The sequence below is a fragment of the Diabrotica undecimpunctata genome, chromosome 8, assembly GCF_040954645.1.
Source record: "Diabrotica undecimpunctata isolate CICGRU chromosome 8, icDiaUnde3, whole genome shotgun sequence".
Lineage (NCBI taxonomy): Eukaryota > Metazoa > Arthropoda > Insecta > Coleoptera > Chrysomelidae > Diabrotica > Diabrotica undecimpunctata.
In genome coordinates this window covers 7,689,047-7,715,490 of record NC_092810.1, presented here as the reverse complement: position 1 = coordinate 7,715,490, position 26,444 = coordinate 7,689,047, and the positions used below count along the sequence as shown (strand labels likewise).

The window sequence follows — 26,444 nt, the reverse complement described above, 5'->3', positions numbered from 1 at the left end:
TTAACATTAATTCATATATTTCAATGATAGTCTACAATAAAGACATAATTTTAAAATTATGAAATACAATTATATCAAGGTGACTTCGAAGCACTTCTAGATCTACTTCCTGATTTTGATCGTGACCTAGACCGACTTTTAGATCTAGAACCACTTTTTGACCTAGACCTTTCCCTGGAACCACTTTTTGACCTTGATCTTGCTCTTGACCCACTCCTCGATCTTGAACCACTCTTTGAACGAGATCGAGATCTTGATTTAGATCTGGAACCACTTTTAGATCTAGACCTGGATCGTGATCCGCTTTTTGACCTAGATCTCGATCGGCTCTTTGACTTGGAACGAGATTTCGATCGGGATCCGCTTCTTGATCTACTCCTGGATTTAGATCGGCCACGAGATTGATCCGAGTCGGAGCCGGAAGATATTTTTCTTTTGCGTTTACCACTATATCCTTGGTCACTTTCATCTCCACTTGCCATTCGAAGTTTGCCACCGTCACTGTCATCATCGCTAGATGATATAGTAGCTTTTGAAACAATTCTGCTCTTTTGTTTGGAACTGAGACCTTCGTCTTTCTTAGGCTTAGGTTCTTTCTTCTTTGCGTGCTTCTTTCTGGGTTTGTCGCTTCCATCGGAATCATCGTCATTGTCTTCCTTACGCTTTCTGCCTCGTTTTCCTTTGGACTTCTTTTCGCCGTCGTTTTTCTGTCGTTTGCGCCCCCTCTCTTTTTTATCTTTCTTCTCTCTCTTCTCGCTAGATGGGCCTTCGCCTTCTCCACCGCTTTCAGAATCGGACATAATATCGCCTTTGCTCCTTCCTTTACCTTTGGCTGCCTTCTTCTCGGAGGGCATGTCTTGAAATATAATAGCGTTCTTTGTTTTTTCTTTGTATTCTTGTCGTTTTTGCACCAGCTGTTCCTTGTTGAGCCTCTGGAATTCTGCGAATTTCTTTTGTTCTTCGATTTGTCGCATTTTGAATGCTACTCGCTCCTCTTCTTGTTTTCGTCTGATCAATCGCTCTTCCTCGTCAACGCGTCTTGCTCTTGCCACGTGATACTGAGCTTGAGATAACAGATCTTTACATTGTCTTGCTTCTAATTCTGCAACTGCAACGTCGTACCGTTGCTTGTCAGCTAATTCTACGAGATAATTAAAATACCTAAAAAATATAAACTGTTAATTTTCGAGAAAGTATATTAAAAATAAAGATTAGATATAATAAAAATGAAAGTTAGGTAAATTTAATGACTGCGCCAACTAGCTAACCTACCATACATCATGAATACAAGTTAAAATAAAAAAATGTAAAAAACAGAAAAGATAGAATGATAAGTTAACAGAGAGAAAAGAGAGGAACATCGACGAAAATTGTTCTAGTTCAAACCAAACTCTTCTTTGAGTGCGTCATAGTTTATCGAATTTTCTCTAACGCATTAAGTTAGCGGCAAAGCAAGCGGCGCCTCTGTACGCTAACCACTGCAGTGGTGAAGTTTTAGGAGACATTCGTTGGACTTTCCGAGTTTGAATTTCTATCAGCCCAAGTGTCTGATGAGGCTGGGATAGGCCGAAATGATTCATAACACTTTATTGATACCGATTCGAGCACGGAAAGTTTGTCCGAAGGTCACATATATGGCCATTTAATTCAACAAAGCGATAGCAGTTTTTGCTAGAAGATTTAATCTTTTACATATTTCTTTCGACTGTGTCAAATGCTTTGTGGAAGGCGACAAAGATAAGAGCAAGGGGTCTGTTATATTCGATAGATTTTTCAACTAGAGTTTTAAGGCATTGCAAATGGTCGTTTGTTCCGTGTCCCGCTCGAAATCCTGCTTGTTCTTCTGATTGATAGAAATCGAGTTTTGCTTCTAATCTGTTTGTCAGTATTCGAGTAAAGAGCTTGTATAGATGGTTAAGCAAACTAATTGGCCTATAGTTTTCGAGATCTGATTTATCCCCTTTTTTGTGGAGGAGGATTGTAACCGAATTCTTCCATTTACTTGGAATGTTTTCACTATGCAGACATAGATTAAAAAGTGTTTGGATTCGGGACATCAAAAGTGGACCTCCTAGTTTAATTGTCTCAATGACTACACCATCTTCCCCCGGAGCTCTATTATTTTTCATATTTTTGAGGGCATGTTGAATTTCCTCTCGTGATATATCTGGTATATCCTCCGATCCTACATTATGTACCTTTTGTATTGGTTGTTCGATGAGCTCTGGAATAACTTGACTTTTATATAATGTTTCATAGAAACTTTCCACTATATGTAATATGCTTGGTCTATCTGAGATAATATTTCCATTTTTGTCTTTAAGTTGGAAGATTTCTTTTTTGCCATTTTCCATTTTTCTCCTCAATGCTTTCATGCTTTTGTTGTCTTCTAGTTTTTATAATTTTCTCGTTGTTGTATTTTCTAATATCCCGTCTGATGGCTTTAGAGATTTTTTTATTGATGCTGTTTATATCTTGTGAGTCAACATTTCCTTGACTTCTCAGCATTCTACGATCTTCCATTTTTTGTTTCGTTTCTTTACTAATTTTTTGTTCTTTTCCATGTTTAGGGCCAAATTTTTTCTGAGCTTGTGTTAATGTATCTACTACTTCTTCGTTTAGGTTATTTACGTCTTCTCTTGTTGTATTTCTGAGTAAGTTACTGGTGATATATTTTTCAAAGTCAAGTTCATTCGTAGGGCGCATCCAAGGTTTGAATTTTTTACTTTTTATCATCTTCAGTCTTTCTTGCTTAATATTGATTTCTACAGTTGGTCGGACCATTCTATGATCGCTTGCAACCGAAAATTGATTTAAGACTGTAACATCTTTGACTATATGTTTTTTGTCAGCGATGATGAAGCATTTGACACAGTCGAAACAGTTGCTATCTTAAAAGCACTATCAGAATGCAGAATAGATCACAGGTATGCAAATATTATTCGAAATATATACGAAAATGCGACAACAACCGTTAACCTCCACTGCATACCTGAGAAGATAAAAATTGGCAAAGAGGTGCGGCAGGGAGATACCTTGTCGCCAAAACTATTTATAACAGTTATGGAGTACGCATTTAAACGGCTAGAGTGGGAATCAAAGGGTATTAGCATCGATGGAAAGATATTCAATCATCTCAGATATGCCGATGATATTGTTCTCATAACAGACAACTTAGGAGAAGCCAGAGTTATGCTACAACAACTACAGCAAGTAACCCAGAAAGTCGGTTTAAAAATAAACTATGGAAAAACAAAAATGATGACCAATCTCGATGAGCTAATAGAAATCGAGAAGTCGCCCATAGAACTTGTGGAAAAAGATGTGTATTTGGGTCACGAAATAAGGTTAACGCGAAATAACTAAACATGCGAGCTACTCAGAAAAATAAGTCTGGGCTGCATTCGGAAAAATGAGAGACGTATTTAAAACAAATATACCGATCCATTTAAAAAGAAAAGCTTTTAACCAGTGCGTTCTACCAGTCCCCACATACGGAGCAGAAACCTTAACTCTCACAAAAACATCAGCCGAAAAATTGAGAAGGACACAACGAAAGATGGAGAGATCAATGCTTGGAATAAGCTTAAGAAATAGAATAAGAAACGAGGAAGTTCGTAGACGAACCGGAGTGGAAGACATTATCGAACATATTACAAGGCAAAAATGGAGATGAGCAGGACATGTTGCAAGAATGAACGACGACAGTTGGACAAAAATATTGCTTGAGTGGAGACCACGGGCTGACAAGCGAAGCCGAGGAAGATCCCCAACGCGATGGACCGACGACTTCAAAAGAATCGTGACCAATTGGATAGCAGAGGCGCAGAACAGAAGCAGATGGAAAAGTCTAGAGGAGGCCTATGTTCAACAATGGACAACTCAGGGCTGATTGATGATGATATTTCTTTCGACGACGACTTTCATTTGCCAATTATTGACTGATCAAACCTCTGGTATTCAACTATTGAATATATTTTAAATATATATATATATATATATATATATATATATATATATATATATATATATATATATATATATATATATATACATGATGACACGACACACTGACCGATCACGTGTCTGAAATTGTTTAGCTCGAGCTTGTCTTGAAATTGCATGATATAGAGTACTAAATATATAATACGAGAAAAAGAATATATGCATAGAGAAAAACAGTTTATACTTTTAACTTCCTTGAAATAAATATTTGATGGCGAAATTAAATTTTTATGGTAGAGCCGTATTGTAGACATATGTATACAGATACTTACTTAAGAGATAAGCCCAGCTCGTGTACAGCCTGCAATACGGTGGATAAAGTGGACTTCTCGTCTTTTAAAATTACGGTCGCTAATCTCTGCAATACAAGTGCTATATTGTATAAAAGTATCGTGTCTTGTGGAGCTACTCGTCGTGCTTTTAACAATACCATTTTGGCCTCTTTGAATTTTCCCGCTTTGAAGTAAGCCCGAGCGAGATACTGCAGCACTTCTACGTTATTGTATTTGTAGAATTTTCTCAAGCAATTTTCATACTGGAAAGATATATAATCACATTTTATCATTATATATATATATATATATATATATTATATATATATATTATATATATATATATATATATATATATATTATATATATATATATATATATATATATATATATATATATATATATATATATATATATATATATATATATTATTGAGATATTCAAAGTCTTGGTGCGCCAAGCAATAATTAGCTAATTAATTTTTTTATTAATTAATTAAAATTATTTAAATGATATGATTATGACTCTATCACAATTTTTAATTCTTTTATCTCAGGGTTAAATTCGTGCTTCAATATCTATGCTATTACATGTGAAAGGTAAGGTCCAAAGAATGCCGGAATAATAAAAAACACATATGATCTAACACTATATATTGAAATAAAAATAATGAAATAATTCACACTCAAAAGTTTTCAATAAACAAATCTCATATAATGATTCTCAAAATCTTGTTCTACGTACGTGAACAATCAAAATTAATGGTACAAACAATATTAATTGAAATCTCAACATCCCAAACTATTTTAACTCGCCTAATCAAAATATCTATATCCTTTCTAAATTAAGTGTAAAAATTGTGTTATCAATAAAAGAAAAAACTGCAGAAAACAAAAAATATCTCTCTCTGATGATGAGTGGTCCAAATCCTTGTTCCTTGTAGACTATATTATCTCCTCTCAACCGCTCCCTATGTAATCAGCAATCTTACAACAGATTGTTGCAAGTATATCGTCCTTAATGATCTCCTTCAAAAGCACAAATCATTCAAATTATGATAGCCTTTCTCCTCTCGATAAACTGAATCTCTCGTTGGCCCGAGTGAAAAATGACTCTTGGAATATCTTCTCTTTACGATAAACTGAATCTCTCGTTGGCCTGAACAGTGACTCTTGGAATATAAGTAGAGAAATATGACTTACAATATTTTGCTGCTTCAGCTTCTGTCAGATACACTAACTCCACAAAAACTCACTAACATTCAACACTACTGCTTGCTACATTTCGGGAACCGCCAGAGAACAATCACTGTTCGTCTTACAGACTTGGAAAACCAACTGATTATCTTTTCTCTCTAATAAATCTAGCTAAACTTTCCTTCCTACATACCTATCCCACCTTTTTCAATCTCCGCCAATCAAAACTCGTCACAATTCCCCCATTTTTTCATTTCGATAACAAACAAATTGTTACCTATAATTATAAATTTCCTAAAACTTATTTACAAATAATATTTTTCTATAATTCTTAAAAACTAACAAAAACCTCTTTCTAAAATCTCTTCTATTGTCTTTAATCACTGCATTAATGTATTTGGAAAACTCGGTTCAATTGTCTTTGGATTTCACTTAAAATTATGCGGGTCACTCAAGTATAACAAAGAAATAATTTATGCATAGCTTACATTTTGTTTAGTACAGGTAATCCAAGAATTTAATAACTTTCCTTCTTCGAAATGTTTGTTGGTTATTATCCTACTTATCTGAATTATTTTAATGTTTTTGAACTTTGAAATATTTTAATCAACCCAATATTTTTCTCGATTTTACATATCATAACAATATATATATATATATATATATATATATATATATATATATATATATATATATATATATATATATATATATATATATATATATATATATATATATATATATATATATATCTATATATATCTAATTCAACTTCGAGTTACGGACAGAATAAACACAAGTCACCGTGTGATATTTGAGTCTGCGCGTGACGAACGCCTTCCTATTGGCCATAAATTATCGGAAAAGGTAAAATATTGATAATCTGTCACATAGGAAGTGAGAATGCTTTTGTTCCAAATGCACTGTGGGCTTTTGAATCGAGCAAAAGTGGAGACTACCATAAGAAGATGGATGGGAAGTCATTTGAAGGTTGGCTCCAAAATATTTTACCAACATTGGAAAAAAATGCCGTAATTGTGATGGAAAATGCCCCTTACCATTCCAGAAAATTGGAAAAAATTCCCATTACTACAAAAAAGCTGATATCCAAAATTGGCTTCGCTCAAAAAAAAAAATTACCTTGAAGAAACGCTGTTAAAAGTGATACTTTCAGAAATCGTTAAACAACATAAAGACAAATATAATAAGTACATAGTAGATGAACTGGTAAGAAGCACAAATAGAACAGTGTTAAGATTGCCACCTTACCAGTCCGAGCTCAATCCAATAGACTTCTAAAAGGGCTTGTGTGTCGCCGTTTACTATGTCTTCTCAGGGCTTTCTTGGCTTTCCAACAGGTCTCTTTCCCTGAATTTTAGCATTCAGTGCTCTTTTTGGTAGCCTATCCTCTCCCATTGTTCATCACATGTCCGGCTCACTGGAATATCCTTAGACAGTTGATAAAGCTCGTTGTTGTATCGTCTTCTGAAGATTCCGTTTTCTCTCACAGGTCCTAGTATTCTCCTCAGTACTTTCCTTTCGAATGTATCGAGTTTGCTTTTGGATGTTTCTGTCAGAACCCATGATTCACTGTCATAGCATGCTATTGGTCGAATTAAGGTTTTATAGATTCTTATCTTTATATTTCGGTGGACATTTTTAGACCGAAATATATGGGAGAGGGCAAAATAAGCTCTGTTTGCCTGCGTTATTCTCTTCCGTATTTCTCCATCTTCTGATCCATCGGCATATATTTCTACTCCCAGTTATGTAAACTTTCCAACCGTTTCAATGTTATCTTCGTGTATAATGTTTTGTGGGACTATATTTCTTCTCGTCTGTATCCCCATTTTTGTTTTTTCTATGTTAATTTCCAGACCTAGCATTTTTTTTGCGTTTTTAGCTCTGCGTATGTTTCCTGTGCTCCTGTTGATGTTCTACTCATAATATTCATACACATGCCTGATTTTCAAACTGGACGAGAAAACCTACTGACCAATAAAACGGTTCAACTGGCTGCCTACGCCGATGATATTAATATTATGAGTAGAACATCAACAGGAGCACAGGAAGCATACGCAGAGTTAAAAACACAAACGAAAAGGCTAGGTCTGGAAAATTAACACAGAAAAAACAAAAATAATGGTACAGACGAGAAGAAATATAATCCCACAAAACATTATGCATGAAGATGACATTGAAACGGTTGGAAAGTTTACATACCTGGGAGTAGAAATATATGCCGATGGAGCAGAGGATGGAGAAATACGAAAAAGGATAACGCAGGCAAACAAAGCTTATTTTGCCCTCTCCCATATATTTCGGTCTAAAAGTGTCCACCGAAATACAAAGATGAGAATCTATAAAACTTTAATTCGGCCAATAGCATGTTATGGCAGCGAAGCATGGGTCCTGAAAGAAACATCCAAAAACAAACTCGACACATTCGAAAGAAAAGTACTGAGGAGAATACTAGGACCTGTGAGGGAAAACGGAATCTTTAGAATTCGATATAACAACGAGCTCTATCAACTGTATAAGGAAACACCCCTGTCAGACTTCATTAGAATACGAAGATTGCAATGGGCCGGACATGTGATGCGAATGGGAGAGGATAGGCTACCAAAACGAGCACTGAACGCCAGAATGCAGGGAAAGAGACCAGTAGTTGGAAAGCCAAGAAAGCGCTGGGAAGACACAGTAAGCAGCGACGCACAAGCACTTTTAGGAGTCCGTGTATGGAGAAGAGCAGCCACAGACAGACAAGGGTGGAGGCAAAAAATAAAGGAGGCCAAGGCTCATTTTGGGCTGTAGTGCCGTAGAAGAAGAAGATGCCTGATTTTCATCCATTGTGGTTTTAGAGTCTAATTAGCTTGTGTGGTATTGCCAATTCAGCCAATATATTGTAGAGTTTGTGCTGCCAATAACACAATGTTTAAATTTGCTGACATTAAAAATTTATCCACGAAACTATATTTGCTGTAACCATGGTAAAATGGGGGGAGTTGAACAACTTAATTGAAGCCCAAATTGAGCCTCTCATTATTAACATTAATGATGACAGCAGTACATCAGATTCTGAAAGTTAATAACGCAAATACGGTAATTTTACAAACTTTCTTTTTTCAGCACACATACTTTATTTTTTGGTTCATAGCTCTCGATCTTGTAAATCATTTTTTATATTTAAAAAATTGGTGTACTATAATCTGTATCTGTCAAAGTTTGTCTTTTTTATATTGTATGTTTAATTTCCTAGTCCGGCTCTGAACAAAGTTGAATTTACTAGTCCGGCCCTGAAAAAAGTAGAATTTACTTTAACACTAGAAAGTCGGGCTTAGCATATCTACCTAGAAAGCCCGAAGGGATCATTTTGGCCCCAAGTTCCTAAATCAATAAAAACCAAGTTTAGAATTAACTATTTATTTGGGAATAAACAAAAAATAAAAATAAACAGTTTTAAGAAATTATATAAACTCTTGACGATAGAATTTGATTTAATTTTTTAGTTTCATTTTAAACATTTGGAACACCATACAGTTTGCAGTTTTTGGCATTTGCCACACATTGCCTTGTTACAGCCGTGGCACTCATTGGAAGTATGATTTCCTTTACAAAACATTTTTACTGACATTTTTTTCTTTTTTGGCTAGTAACAGTGCTGGTGGTTGGTAAATCCGGTGGTGCTGGGTATAGTACCAGATTTCGGGAGGCAAGGTATGGAGCCCGTAATTCTTCACACAGCTGAAGAATAAACTTACGACGACTGATTTTACTTCCAGTAACTTCTTTATAAATAATCCATGCATTTATTGCTCCTAAGTCAAGAATGTTATAAAACACGTGCAATGGCCATCGTCTTGAAGCAACTTTTGTAGTATTAAGACGCGCCATTTGGTCCACTACATCAACCCCGTATTTTGTTTTATTATAAAAACTTACTGTTTGAGGAAGTTTTTTTCCATCGACAGCAACATCCACTGATTTGTAATGAGCTCAACAAAAGCACATTTTTGTGACTCTTTCCTTGGTATGCAGTAAGTGTTATTTTTTCGTCGCTCTGGAATATATGGGTAACATACAATTCTCCATTTTTACTCTTTACGCTTAGAGGAACTTCCTTTCTGTTGCGATTCAAAGTACCCACAAGACTTGTTGATTTTTTTTGCAATGCCTTGGCCAATTTTAACGATGTAAAGTAGTTATCTGTCGTAACATTTTTGCCCTTTCCCAGTTGATTTTCGATTAACCGCAAAACAACATGTTCACCACCAATTGAATCTTTCTTGCGTAGATGATCAGTGCCAGTATAACGGTAACCATTTACAATATATTTTGATTTCACGCATGTCAAAATCCAAAATTTTATGCCAAACTTATCCGGCTTATTTGATATGTACTGTGTGAACGGGCACCTGGCTTTAGAAGGCAGTAGTTGTTTGTCCACAGTAAGCTTTATTCCCGGTTGGTAACATGCACCACTATTTTCTATAAATCCATTCCAAACCGCAGAGGCTAGAGCAAATTTGTCGGTTTTCAATCGTTTAGATCTCGTTTGCTTCATGTCAAATCTGAGATATTTTATAATATCCTTGAATCTGTCTCGTGGCATAGTTTGCCTAAAAAACTGAGGACCCCATACTGTTGACCACAAGCTGTTGGTTGGGAAATTTTTGGCGCCGTAGACTCCTCTTGCGTACATAATAGCAAGGGCAGCCTCCAGTTCTTCCAAAGTTATAGTCCATGTGTCATTTTTCAAACATCGATGTGCTTCTGCAATAGTGCATTCTTTTATATGACGTAACATGCTGTCGTTGATTATTAGATGCCAAGCACTTACCACACAATTGTTCCTTTTTGCATACGACGTAGGACATGATTCCTCTCGATAAATGTTGTGCTGAGCGCGGCGTCCTGTAATGAGCAAACATTCAATGAATATGAAGATACTAAAAATCATAATCTTACCAGGTACTGATCCAGAATCAATACCTTTCCACGTTGTTCCGTCTTTCGATTGTTCGGTGTCTCCGATTGAAATAGTTTTTCCTTGTTGACCTCTTTTTCTCTTGTGACTTGGCTTTGATACACTTGGATTCACGATAAAATTAGCTGACTCGTGCTGTTGAGTTGTAGAAGCAGTGTTTACATAAATTGGTGAGTCTTGTACAATAAAACTTTCTAACTGCTCTGAAGCATCAGAGTCACTTGAATCATTATTTTGTGGTGGTACGTATTGTTCATCGTCTGACTCATTATTTTCTGCAAATTCAGATTCACCTCTCGAAACATCTTCTTGTATTTTTCGTATTTCTTCAAGAAGTTCAAGCTCTGATAGTCCACGACGAGACATCTTTACAGTCGTCTTGAATTTTCACAATTGAACGAATGTTTCAATATTCTAGAAACGAGAGTCAGCAGAACCTAATAAACCGCTCAATAAACAAAATACTTTCAAGGAACAAACAGTATGTAACAAAATACCTTCAAGGAACAAACGTACATAAACATAATTTTATCTATCCGACAGAAAGTTAAAAGAAATCGTCAAATTTCCGAGAAAACGATAATAATTAATACAGGGCCAGTTTGGCCCCTTCAGACTTCTATGGTAGGTTTGTTAGAAAATACATTTAATAAATTTAGTAAACAATATTTTTTTGCGTTAAATAAGACTTTGTATCAAAATATTAAAAGTCATAAAATATGAAATTATTATTGTGTCAAATAAAAGAACTACAATAACTTCAAATCGCAACAGGGGCCAAATTGGCCCCTCCGACTTTCTAGTGTTAATTTGTAACTCAAAGCAAAAAAATGTTTTTATGATCGACTCTGTTTCTTCATAACAATGAAGGGTAAACTTACATTGTTTTTTTTTATAACAATAACCTGCTTTCCAGTGGCGATTCAAATAACGTATATATATATATATATATATATATATATATATATATATATATATACAGTATACTCCCTCTACAACGAACACGGTTATTACGAGGTTTCGCTTATAACGAGATACATTAGATGTCCCGTGAAATTTCTATTGAACTATAACCGTCTGTAGCGAGGCAAATTTGGTTATAACGAAAGATATATTATAAATAAGATCCAAAAACGTGTTTTTTGGTAAGTGTTTTTTACGTTTTTAGTCGGGTCGTGGCTATAAATAAATACCTTTTCAAACAGCCCCTCAATAAACTTAACTGCAGCCCGCAATAAACTTCTTTACAATGAATAAATACAACTGTTTCACATCTTTAGAAAATATATGATAGAATGATACTGGACCATTTAAAGCAGTTAAAAATAACAGAGTTCTTAAAATTGCAGAAGCAATAGTTTATGTTATCCTTGAAAATAGGATTTATACATTATGTAGTTGGAAAAAAATTTAAGTACAGCTTTTTTGTTCTAACGTATATCATTGATAATAAAAGTAAACAACTCTTTTATGTTTTAATATATTTCATTGACAATAAAAGTAAATAACTTTTTTTCAAAAACGCCATTCAAACAATATTTATTAGCATCTTATATTGCTCCGAATGGCTTCACTATAAGAAGTTAATGGTTTAGAAAATTACAGATTCATATGTATGCACAGTATTATGATTGTCTGATATAACGAGATCGGCTTATAACGAGGTAATTAGTCTGTCATTTTAGTTCTCGTTATAGAGGGAGTCTACTGTATATATATACATACAAAAAAGAAGTCTGAAATGCGGGTGTGAAGTAGTACCAAGGTAATAAATTTGAGGAGATTTATGAAACTTATTATAGAGCGTATTTAATAAAGAAATATGTTTGTCGAGAAAGAAATATACACAGAGCAGTATTCAGAACGAAAATGTTTTGTTGATATGTTGTACAAAGGCTGTAACAGAGAAATTACTGGACTTACCATTTGAATAGCGCTAACAAACTGCTTCTGCTCAACATAAATGTGAGCAATGTTCAACCAAACATCCGAAAAATCCGCTGTAGCTTCTCTAACTTGAGCGAAAATATCTCTTGCCTCGTTAACTGCGTTTTTATGAGCCAGAACGGCCCCAACCCCGTTAGCAGCGAAAATATTTTTAGGGTCTATTTTAAGTACTTGCTTGTATAGAGTTAACGCTCTTTCTTGATGCCTTTTAATCCTGTCTTTATCTTTGGTGGGTTGGTGAACGGTTTGTAACCATACGTTGCCTAATGCTATCAGTGAGTAAGCGTCCTGTGATGTTGATGGATTCTAAAAACCGAACGCTTGATTTAAAGCTAGATATTTTAAATAAATTAACCGATATATTACCTTTAAGATTCTCTCATATTTCTTCTGGCCGGGGCCCCATTCCTGTTTAGCTAAATGAAGATTGCCAAGTAAGGACCATGCATCAGGGTGTTCAGTATCTATTCTAAAAGCTTCTTTAAACCAATCAGAAGCATCATAAACGTGGCCCTTGTCTCTTGCCATACAACCTAATAAAAAAAATTTAATTATTATAGTATATATATATATATATATATATATATATATATATATATAAACATATATATATATATATATATATATATATATATATATATATATATATATATATATATATACTTTGGTAAGTAAATTTCGGGAAAGAGTCAAGTCAAGGATCGGCTAGAGATGGTATAAGCCAGTTTGGTGTAGAACTTTATTCTAAATGTGAAATTTTCGGTGATAGGCTGTCACCTTCATCAGCACCTAAATGGAAAACTTATTTAGTACAAATGGTGGAAGTTAACATTTAAAAACCTACATTGAAAATGTTCAGTTGGTCCTAGTGGTGAAGAACACTGTCATAAATATGTTAAAAATGTTAAAAAATACATATTTATGACAGTGTTCTTCACCACTAGGACCAACTGAACATTTTCAATGTAGGTTTTTAAATGTTAACTTCCACAATTTGTACTAAATAAGTTTTCCATTTAGGTGCTGATGAAGGTGACAGCCTATCACCGAAAATTTCACATTTAGAATAAAGTTCTACACTAAACTGGCTTATACTATCTCTGGCCGATACTTGAATTGACGCTTTCCCGAAAGTTACCTACCAAAGAATTGTATTCTTAGCGTCGTTAATATACACTTTATATATATATATATATATATATATATATATATATATATATATATATATATATAAATATGTATATATATACGTAACGATGAGTCCAAGCCATCACCGTTAAACCAGCGTGCGCGCGAACCAACCCATGAAGTAGGAATGTATCGACAGTAGAAAGGGCAAAACTAATTACCAAGCTCCGCTATATAAACCGCAACATTTCCTCATAGAGAGAGAATCGACAGGTGTTGACTGAAGGTTCTCTTCTTCCCTACCCCGGCTTGTGGACGTGTTGAGTTCACAAGTTGTTCCGTCCCATACCGCCGTTACCCGAAGAGCGTGTTGAGCTCTTCACTACCCGTACTCTGAAGCAGTCGTGTTGAGACTGTCGAGGAGTGTCCTATTAACCCGAATCACTTAAGGGACGTGTTGAGTTCCTTTCCTTTCTTTGTACCTATCGTCCGCTGTTATTGAATCGATACAACGTTCCCGTAAAATTTCAAATACACACTCGCTTGCCGATAAGACTAATTTCATATGACAAGGTCAAACTTAATTTGAATAAATAGGCCAGGTACTGAGAAGACTAAACCAAATTGTAAATATGTACATAAGATTTTTGTCAATTTAATTTAAGGAAGACAATAAAGTTTTATTTTTATTTTGAACTCTGTCTCTGACTGTCTAAAAGCTACCCGGATAGTGACTCCCACGAGAGGACATCACAAATGGCGCCCGAGCAGAAAAATACGTTTTAAACAATAATACCGACCGAATTCCGAATTTTATTTTTATGAGACAGTACTACATTTCAAATTTTAATCAAATACAGGGTGATTCACAGTTCAAAAATGACAGACGCTCCGGAAACGTCGAAGGTTAGTTGGGTGTACCTATTAAAGAAAGACGAACTTATAGCCGAATTAACAAACAGAGAACAGCCGACGGAAGGGAATTTCAGCGAGCTAAGAGCGAGATTAGTTGCGATCATCAAGGCACCAACTCAAAAAGGCCAAAACCCAGAGGAAATAGAAGAAAACAGGATGGAAGACAGACAAAGAAAGATGGAAATAGTACGCAAATGGGGGTTACACTTTGACGGTTCAAGAGACCCAATAGAATTCATAGAACGGTTGAAAGAACTCCAGACAACTTACGGCCTACAAGACACCCACGTTTTACAAGCTCTACCAGAAACATTAAACGGGAAAGCATTACTATGGTACAGAAACAATAATAAATATTGGAACGAATTAAAAGACTTCGAACAAGATTTCCGCAATTTCTTCGTTTCCTCCGTTCTCACGCAATCTCTGGAAGCTCAAATCCGGAACCGACTCCAACATCATTGATATTCAAACAATGATCAGAAGACATGGTGAATTAAATCACCAAGAAGAACTAAACAGGATATACACCAATATGAACCCGAAATACAAGTTGTATATAAAGAGGCAAGACGTATCGTCAACACAGGACATCATCAGACTAGCGGAAGAATATGATATGGTCCAAAAAGAAATATATAACAGAAACAATACAAGGTGTGACTGGACACAGGCAAATAGTCGTATTAACAAAATACAGAATTTCGACAGACAGACTTGTTGTTGGAGATGCGGCCGCAGAGGCCACAATAGAAGAAACTGCAGAGCTATCGCTGTACTCTTCTGCAGCCATTGCGGAACCCGAGGAACAACTTCCAATAACTGCCAATGTAGAAGCCGACCGGAAAACTCCAACAGGACTGGACAAGAAGAAGGCAACCCAGTCAGCATTTAGAGTCCTCCCTAACAACCTCCAGCTACGCACACTATACAGATCAACGACCCCACACAACGATAACGTTCAGCAACGGTAAAAAGTTAAGAGCACTAATAGACACAGGAACCCAAAATTCGTTTATAGGACAAAAAGGTAAAAAAATATTGGAACAAAAAGCGACAGAAAAGCTTTAAAGATCACGCTGGCAGATGGAAAAACCAGCAACATAGAAATCTGTTTTACAGCAAAATGTTCCATAGACAACGTTTGGAGAAAAGCCAAGCTACATTTTTTACCAAACCTAGCTTCAGAAGTAGTACTGGGAATGCATGAAATAACAAGATGGGGCCTTGATTTATCAAACATCTTAAATAGAAATCGCGTAAGAAGGAGAGAACAATACCCAACCAGGACAGAACACAGATCCAGATCGTACAATGCAGACAATAACCGAATACCGACCAATTCCAGGGTCAACGAAACACCAACCGCAAGATATCCGCTCCAACAGAGAAGCAAAATATATAACAAAACGACCTACCGACTACCGACCGATACCGCGGTCAAAGACCACGGTAGGAATCGATCCTTTAATTTAAGGAAGACAATAAAGTTTTATTTTTATTTTGAACTCTGTCTCTGACTGTCTAAAAGCTACCCGGATAGTGACTCCCACGAGAGGACATCATATATATATATATATATATATATATATATATATATATATATATATATATATATATATATATTTAATATTTTGTCCGCACCATTTGCTAAAATATCCAAGGGCATGCTCAGTAATCAAACTTGATATGCCTAAGAAGGTACTACTACGCAGTGTTAGTTTCAACTTTCGTGATAGTGACACGGTACCATCCACAACGAGATGTATGGTGCTTTCATGGAAGTATCTAGCACTTACTTTGCAAATTACCAAGAAAGTTGTGCAGTGACGAATTGAATAGTCACTCCTCAAGTCTACGTGAAATACCTAAATCTTACAGAACACCATTCTAAGGTAAGTGATTTGGCGTACCACATGTAAACATTTTTTTCTTTTAAATTCAATAATAATTAGAGCTACTTAGTTGTTTTCATATTTCCTGCTGTTCTTTTCAAAGCTGTCGTACAGAAAAAAAACTTGTAAATAAAGCAATGTAATACTGACCTAGTCGTAAATAACAATCAACATAAATGGGATGTTCCTTTAAGATATCCTTGTACAATTTTTCCGCTTTGTCGAAGAGACACATCGCTTCGTTAAGTCTTGCTAGATTATAGGTCATGGTGACTGAAACGGAATTGTAGTATTGTGGATCGTGAGCGGCCTCTGTTTTAGCTCTATTTATCGCCTCTTCTATGTTCTTTTTAGCCTCGTCCATATTGTTAAGCCTATTAAATTCAAAAGGAATTAAGTAACCGAAATAAAGAAGTCAGGATTTTTTTAATCTATAGAATTTATATATATATATATATATATATATATATATATATATATATATATATATATATATATATATATATATATATATATATATATTGTTATGATATGTAAAATCGAGAAAAATATTGGTTTGTTTAAAAATATTTCAAAATTAAATAACATTAAAATAATTCAGATAAGTAGGATAATATCCAACAAACATTTCGAAGAAGGAGAGTTATTAATTTCTTGAATTACCTGTACTAAACAAAATATAAGCTTTGCCTAAATTATTTCTTTGTTATACTTGAGTGACCCGCATAATTTTAAGTGAAAACAAAAAGACAATTGAACGGGGTTTTCCAAAATACATTAATGCAGTGATTAGAGACAAATAGAAGAGATTTTAGAAAGTGGTTTTTGTTAGTTTTAAGAATTATAGAAAATATTATTTGTAAATAAGTTTTAGGAAATTTTATAATTATAGGTAAAAATTTGTTTGTTATCGAAATGAAAAAATGGGGGAATTGTGACGAGTTTTGATTGGCGGAGATTGAAAAAGGCGGGATAAGTATGTAGGAAAAAGTTTAGCGAGATTGAGGAGAGAGAAAAGATAAGTTCAGTTGGTTTCCCAAATCTGTAAGAGGAACAGTGATTGTTCTCTGGCGGTTCCTGAAATGTAGCAAGCAGTAGTGTTGAATGTTAGTGAGTTTTTGTGGAGTTAGTGTATCTGACAGAAGCTGAAGCAGCAAAATATTGTAAGTCATATTTCTCTACTTATATTCCAAGAGTCACTGTTCAGGCCAACGAGAGATTCAGTTTATCGTAAAGAGAAGATATTCCAAGAGTCATTTTTCACTCGGGCCAACGAGAGATTCAGTTTATCGAGAGGAGAAAGGCTATCATAATTTGAATGATTTGTGCTTTTGAAGGAGATCATTAAGGACGATATACTTGCAACAATCTGTGTAAGATTGCTGATTACATAGGGAGCGGTTGAGAGGAGATAATATAGTCTACAAGGAACAAGGATTTGGACCACTCATCATCAGAGAGAGATATTTTGTTTTCTGCAGTTTTTTTCTTTTATGGATAACACAATTTTTACACTTAATTTAGAAAGGATATAAATATTTTGACTAGGAGAGTTAGAATAGTTCGGAATTTTGAGATTTCAATTAATATTGTTTGTACCATTAATTTTGATTGTTCACGTACGTAGAACAAAATTTTTGAGAATCATTATATGAGATTTGTTTATTGAAAACTTTTGAGTGTGAATTATTTCTTTATTTTTATTTCAATATATAGTGTTAGATCATATGTGTTTTTTATTATTCCGGTATTCTCTGGACCTTACCTTTCACATGTAATAGCATAGATATTGAAGCACGAATTTAACCCTGAGATAAAAGAATTAAAAATTGTGATAGAGTCATAATCATATCATCTAGATAATTTTAATTAATCAAAAAAAAAAAATTAATTAGCTAATTATTGCTTGGCGCACCAAGACTTTAAATATCACAATAATATATATATATATATATATATATATATATATATATATATATATATATATATATATATATATATATATATATATATATATATATATATATATATATATATATATATATATATATATATGTGAAAGCAATTTTCCCCATTAAAATTAACTGAAATATCATTAATCTGTTCTAGTCTCCAAAAAAACACAGTTGTTTTTGTTAAGTGTTTTAAAATTTAAAAGAAGAAACATTTATTTATAAGTAACAAAAAATACATACATATTCTGAAAAAACATAAGAATAGAAAGACATCTGTCACATAAGTTAGTGACATTACTATTATTATTGCTAGGTATAGTTTGGGTTTGTTTTGGATTGGTATCAGAATTAGATTGATTTTTGATAATGCAACTTCTTTTTTTAATTAGACGGTCATAAAATTCTGTCGGATAATTACTATTGTTCATTGATTATTGTTCAAAATAGTAAGTTTAGGATTCTTTATACTTATATTTGAAACTGGATTGTAAAAAGTGGTTCTTCCCTTAATAAACAAATAAATAAAATAAAGGAAAACACAACAGTATGAATCGCGAGAGGCAAACCACTATCGACAAAAGAAATACTCTTACGCCAAATATAAAAAGCATTAAAGAAATGTTTGTTTTTTTATAGCCCTTTTTCTATCCGAATTGTCGAATAAAGGCCTCTCCCATTTCTCGCCATTCATCCCTGTTGTGTGCTAGGCGTTTCCACATTGGTCCTGCGACTCTTTTGATATCGTCGCTCCAGCGCATTTGAGGTCTTCCTCTTGGTCTCTTCGCATCGTACGGTCGCCAGTTTCTGACTTCTTTGTTCCATCTACCATCTTCGAGACGTTCGTTGTGTCCAGCCCATTTCCATTTTAATTTAGCTGCTTGTTTCGCGGCGTCCTTTATTTTTGTTTTGTTCCGGATTGCTTCGTTCGTTTGCCGATCTATTAGTGAGATACCAAGCATCTGTCGTTCCATGGCTCGCTGAGTTTTTCGAATCTTGTCCATGTTCTTTTTTGTGAATGTCCAGGTTTGAGCTCCGTAAGTGAGAACGGGAAGGATACAAGAATCGAACACTTTGGTTCGAAGGTTTTGGGGTATCTTTTTGTCTTTCAGTATGTATGAGAGTTTTCCAAATGCGGCCCATCCCATTCTTACTCGTCTGCTTATTTCGGTAGTTTGGTTTTCTTTGTTTACCTTGATATTCTGACCCAGATATATGTATTCTTCTACATGTTCCACTTTTGTTCCTTGGATGGTTATCGTCGGTTGATCATCTTTATTCGACATTAGCTTAGTTTTACTCAGATTCATTTTCAGTCCTTTTTTTATGGATTCCGTATGAAGCTCATCGATCATCGTCTTCAGTTCTTTCCAGCTGTCGGCTATTAGTACTACGTCATCTGCATATCTTAGATGGTTTAAATACTTTCCGTTTATCGATAGTCCCTTCGTTTCCCAATTTAGTGATTTATAAAGAAATGTATTTAAGACGAAATATTATTAAAACTTACCTGTATTGTAAAGCTCCAACGTTATTCAAAATTTCAACAGGTACCTCAGACTGTACATTCTTTTTCAACAACTGCATGGCCGTCTCGTAGGCACCCAGAGAAGCCTGCAGATCGCTCTGTTCTAAAATTTGTGCAAGTTCAATCCAAGCTTCAATATCATCGGGAAACTGGTCTGTGACCTTTTTAAGGTGAATTTTTGCAATATCCCTTTTCGATTGGGACGAGGAGCTTGCATACAACGAACCTAAAATTTTCATCGTTTCATAGTTTCCTGGTTGGGCTTTTAATACTTTTTCAAAACATTGTGCTGCCTAAAAAGAAGCATTTTATATAAACACCTAATTTTTATAGTTCAGTATTAAAATTACTAGAAACTGAAATACTTTAGCTTAGAAGCTTGTTATGGAACAATTAGCTAGTGAGTATATCTAAAGTTATCACGTAGTAAATCAAAAGGAAGCAGAGGACCGGGCAGACGACGAATCTTTTGTCTGAAAAATCTGAGCATGATCGCCAATATCCAATGAAGATATGGCACGGAAAGATATCATCATTATCATTGGCTCCACAACCCATTGTGGGTCTTGGCCTGCTCAAGGATAATTCTCCATTCTTTCCTATTCTTTGCTTTGGCTTTGCAGTTTCGTACTCCCAACATTCTCAAGTCTTCCTCCACCTGATCCTTAAACCGTGCTCTGGGTCTGCCTCTCTTTATGGAAGATATACTTTACTCTTATATTATTGTTGATTATCTTAATATAACTTTATTTAAAGCCAATGTACAAAATAAACACATCAAATATGTCTCACAAAGTTTTTTTCTCATATATATGAGCCCCTTCCCAAATGACCACATACATATGTTAAGAGGTATACATGAAAAATGTGTTGAATATAACATACCTATTTACAACTTGTATATCGATTTCAAACAGGCGTTTGATGGAGTAGATCGACAAAAGATGTTAAAGCAACTATCTATGTTAGGGATACCCAATAAGTTGGTTAAACTTATACGAATGACTCTGGAGGGTTCCAAAGCTATGGTGAGAATAGATGGAGATATGACGCAGGCCTTTGATATTGAAAATGGAGTTAGACAAGGGGATGTCTTATCAACAACACTTTTTAATCTAACTTTAGAAGCTGTTGTTAGAAAACTGGATATAAACGGCTGTATTAATACAAGATCTATGCAAATATGCGCATATGCGGATGATGTTGCCATAATAAGCCGTAACAAAAGTGTATTAAGCGAAAAAGTTATAGAACTGAAACGAGAAGCTGCTACGTTTGGTCTATATATAAATGAAAGCAAAACAAAATATATGGAGTGCACAAAATCGAATGAACATGAGAATCTGAAGGTAGACAACCATACCTACAAATATGCCTCCACTTTTCCCTACCTAGGCTCAATAATAAATGACAACAACAACATCAGTCAAGAAATACAAGAACGGATTCTTAGCGGTAATAAGTGCTTTTATGCATACAAAGACTTAATGAAAAGTAAGTTACTGAATCGTGAGTCTAAGCTGAGAATCTACAAAACAGTAATTAGACCAGTGGTCACATATGGATGTGAAACGTGGACCCTCTCAACCACTGATGGAAATCAACTGAGAATATTTGAGCGCAAAATACTAAGGAAGATATTTGGACCAACCCAATGCAGCGATGGTTCGTGGAGAATTAAAATGAATCACGAGCTGGATGAACTAATGCAGAGCGCAGATATTGTCAGATTTGTAAAGTCACAAAGACTAAACTGGCTTGGTCACCTAGAAAGAATGCCAGATAATCGAGCTGTAAAAGTATTCCAGAGATGGAAGCCCCAAGGAAACAGAACAAGAGGAAGGCCCCGTAAAAGATGGATAGACGACGTAGAGAGGGATCTTAAAACCATGAACATCAGGCAGTGGCGGAGGAAAGTATCCGACAGGGCAGAATGGAAGAACATTGTTAAGCAGGCCAAGACTCACAAAGGGTTGTAGCGCCATTAGAAGAAGAAGAAGATGAGCCCCTTCCCGTATCAGTTGGCCCACCTATGGAATTTGCAGTTTAAGTCAATTACTATAAACAAATTATACTCTGTATGTTTGAAGATTATACAATGGGTCGAGGTAAAGTTATAGATGAGAAAATTTGTTCAATCATTATTAGATTTTTTAATTCTGGAAAACCCAATTCGGAAATCGCGAATATGTTCAATTGTCACGCTATAGAGTAAGAAATATAATCAGAAGATATAAAACTACAGGTTCGGTGGTCACGAAACCTAGAAATGTACGAAAAAGTAAAATAACTGAAGCACATCGAAGGGTATTAAGACGCATTATAGTAAAAAATCTACGAGCAAATTATATGGAGTTAAGCGTTTTATGGAGTGACGTTATTGGAAGAAACGTTTCTAGATCAACATGTCACCGAGAGGTATTTGCAAAGTAAGTTGTATAGTTGATAAAATTAGTACGAATTGTTTTTAATAAATTTCATTTTATTTTAGGCTAAAGAAAAGCCACTTTTAACATATACAACATATATTTAACATATTATATATAACAAAAATATACTAAGATGGTCAAAAGGGCACAAAGAGATTCAATACAATAGAGTGATGTCTGAAGAGAAAAGTCAAATTTTGCTGCATCTGTCATGATCTAGGGCAGCATGTCGTCTAAAGCTGTGAGAAAGTTACATTTTATCGATGGGACTGTAAACACACACAAATATTTGAATATTTTAGAAGAATCTCTTTTAACATCTATGGAACACTGTTTAACATCAGCAGAAGATTTTGTCTTCCAACAGAACGGCACAGGTTGTCATACCTCAACAAAGAGTTTAAAATGGATTGAAGACCACAACATACCACTTCTGGAATGAGTTTCTAACAGTCCCGACTTGTTCCCGAAGAGACTTGGTGGCCCAAAATGATAAAAGGTTTGAGAAAACATCCTTCTAGGTCCGTCAACGAATGGAAGGAAACATTGCATGGAATATGGGATTGGTTTACATTAAAATTTTGTCAAAACTTGGTGACAACTATGCCTCGAAGAATTGTTGATGTCATTAAAAATAAAGGGGATGTAACTCATTGGTAAACTTTATTTTTGTTCTCTTAAGTTAATTTTCTTATCAATCTAACATTGGACCAACTGATATGGGAAGGGGCTCGTACATCAATTTTGATTGGATTTTAAAAAATGACATACTGTTATAATGCCTGATTAGTCAGCAATGAATTTATCTTGATTCAGTGTAATGTGATTTCTCTAAGATGCAATAATCAAACAAAAGTTAACAAAAACACTATTTTAATAATTTTTAACTGAAAAATCAATATAAAATATATAATTTTAACAATAACTGTGTTTAAAATATTCTGCAAGTGTTAATTACAGCTTTACACTGCATTGGCATGCTTAAAATTAAATAATCAATTGTTTTGAGGCGATAGGATCCATTCCCGTGTAAGAAGATCATAAAGACATTGTCTAGTTTGAATATTATGCATATGAACAGCAATCTGTTTCCTTCATAGATGACATACTTCAGCCATTAGGCTTATTGTACACCTTCCATTTATTCATGATACCACTCCAGGATTCTGGAATCCTGAACCAGCTTGTATGGGTCTATAGGATGGAGACTACATGTTTTAACAGTCGTTTGATAGTTCCTGAAAAGCATTTGCCTACTTTGATCGAATAACTACAGTCATGAAAGATACGATTCACTAATTCAGGTCCTCTGGTACAGTAAACATTAAAATGGAAATTCCAAACATGAAGCTTACTTTAACAAAAAACTAAATACCTAAGTATTTCAGGTAATCAGCAATTAACTACTTTCTACTTAAAAATTTCTTATTCAACCTTAAAATTCTGTACTTACATTCTCAGTATCACCTCTGTAAATATACATCTGACCCAGTCCAAAATGCGGAAGAACAAAGGAGGCAGGAGAAAACTGAGTGGCTTGGTAGTAATACTGGAAAGCTTGATCGTAATCTCCTTGGACTTGGAAAGACCTAGCCAACTGGTAACAACTTTCTGCTCTCATTGCTTCGTTTTCTGTATTGTGAAAAGCATGAAGTGCCAAGTGCTGTACTTTGCTGTAATCCTAAAAAAGATAATACAGTAGGCAGTACAGTAGACTAGAGTGAAGCCGCATACTAAGGTTTCGGTATTTATTTAAATTTAAATATTATTTTTAAAATTGAATAGTATTAGAAAGTATTTATAAAGAATTTTATTATTTAGTATTTTAAATAAACTGTATTATATTAAAATAATTCAAATTGAATAAATAATTATTAACTTTGCTCCTAACGCCATCTGTTAAGATATTAACAAAGCATACATTGTTTACTTCTGACAGACCTATCAAATTCAGATGAGATAATAAAATAATAATAAAATATAAATAATATCATTTGATACTAAATTTAATTATCATATAAACTAAATAAGTTGTTTAAAAATAATAACTGTATTTCTATAAAACGAGAAGTATTAGGTATAAAAATTAAAATTTTTATTCTAGAATTTTTATTACAAAATAAATATGCACTTACTTTTTTAAAAAAGAAATGGTTAGCCAGATGATTAAGAACCATGGGATCAGATGGATCTATACCATAAGCTTTTGATAACATCTGTACACCAGTTTTAATGGATTCTGGTTGTTGTAGATTTAATTTTAATATTGCCAATCCTACCAAAGCCCCAACACATTTTGGATCGAGTTCCAGAGCTCTTTCAAAAGCCAGCCTAGCCTTCTCCAAATTGTTTAATTTTATGAAACAGTGTCCCATACCTAAGATAAATGTAATTAAAATTTAAAGAATATTTACTTAATTACTGTTTAATTGAGTTTTTACCTAATCTCACTGCAGCTGGACAATTTGGATTTGTACGGAGGGCTTTTTTATAAAATGCTAAAGCAGCCCTGTAGTCCTTTCTGTTGTAAGCTATACATGCTTTACCCAATAAAGATGGAATGTTATTTTGTGACTGATTGAGGACAAAATTAAACTGGGCATCGGCCTGCTCCATTTTATCTCCTTCAAGTAGACAGAAGTAAGCTCTTCCCAACAAGTGATTCTAAAAATAACAAACCCAGTAGTCATGTTATATATATTTCACATGTATAAATATTTGTATTTAAATTACTATCTTTAATTGGAATTGGCCCCACAATTTTAGTGAAAAGGTGTTTATTTTGACATTTCGATTATTACTTTAAAAAATGTTCTGAAAACTTAAGTAGAAATCAAAATGACAAACTTATTTTGAGCTAAAGTTGCTATTAAAAATAGTCAATATCTCCAGAACCACATTTTGTATGCACTTGTAAGCATACACTTCCATGCTGCATAGTTGATGAATTGACCATGTAATTCACTTAAGTATATTGCATTAGGTGACATTTACTTTTAAAATTATCTAAAAGAATTTACAGAATTCAACTGCAATTAAAAACTGCTGTGGAATTTGAAATAAATAAAATATAAAACTTGTGAAGATAAAAACAATATGTACTAAACGTCTCATTTTAAACTAAATAGAAATAAAATTAACTTACCTGGTCGTACATAATAATTTTATCTGCTGTTGTATACAAAAGCGTGGCCTTTGTAAAAAGTTCTTTCCTTCTATCTTTGTTTTTTTCTTTATTAGCCTTCTGTACATAATATGCTGCAAGCATATCAAGAGCTCGCATTTGATCCTTTTCAAAATCTCTGTACTCAATATTTCCATCATTTTTTGAGCATTCAAGTATTTTAATAAAATCATCAATTTTTCCTTGTTTATAATACTCCAACTAAAAAAAGAGGTATTCATAACAAGTATTACACACCCTTACATAACATTTTCCAGTATTCCATTTTTTTTACATTATACTAAAATCTATTGGTAGTAAAAGAAGTACTTAATTATACAATGTCCTGCACTAATACTTTTATTATAAATAATATATTATAGATAAAGAAAGTTGCTAGTTTTTAATGCTTAACACTCATAATCACAAAAATAAGCATAAAATGTAGGGACATATGGAAGATACTTACAGCAAGATTGACCCAAACTGACAATTGGGTCTTCTCTTGTCGTAAAATGCCCAGGACTTCATCTCCGTCTGGTAGTTGATCCGAATATAACTCAATGACCTAAAAATATATTGTTCAAATATAATTGATAATAAATAATTGTTAAAAAGCATACCTCATCTGTATCCCGCAAGGGGATTTCAATTACGCTTGCCATTTTTCTGTCAAAATGTTATTGTGAAAGGTATGACGACCACTGCGACTTCTAATAAACTATCATCCTCACTAAAAAGTTAAATGTATTTTTACATTAAAAATATATAAAACGCCATTACCCTCCTTACATTCTCTCCATAAACAAACTGACATTGACGTTAAGTCAAACATTCTAACCTTTATATTATACTTCTTCTGCTAGATATGGCCTCTTACAATAGATAAAGTTTTATTAAAAGTAACAAAATACTGCAGAAGTTAACTGATGAATGAATTTTCCTTTAGCACAGACTACAGAGTCATAAACTACAGCAAGTAACAAATTCAGCAATTCTTCGTATTGGCTAATTAACGTCTCGAAGC

The 26,444-nt window shown here is 34.1% G+C and overlaps 1 protein-coding gene across 1 annotated transcript; it reads right to left on the bottom strand.

Annotated features, from left to right (window-relative positions):
* On the bottom strand, nucleotides 1–26,237 carry Ctr9 (RNA polymerase-associated protein Ctr9). The gene is made up of 12 exons (XM_072542407.1): nucleotides 26,041–26,237; nucleotides 25,887–25,985; nucleotides 25,400–25,639; nucleotides 24,696–24,918; nucleotides 24,390–24,631; nucleotides 23,708–23,935; nucleotides 19,808–20,118; nucleotides 16,496–16,719; nucleotides 12,774–12,940; nucleotides 12,384–12,713; nucleotides 4,278–4,540; nucleotides 1–1,161 (listed from the first exon to the last, which is right to left on the bottom strand). Exons 1-12 carry the CDS (start codon nucleotides 26,080–26,082, stop codon nucleotides 75–77), a joined length of 3,456 nt encoding a protein of 1,151 aa, XP_072398508.1. The 5' UTR covers nucleotides 26,083–26,237; the 3' UTR covers nucleotides 1–74.
* Nucleotides 26,238–26,444: the final 207 nt, after the last annotated feature.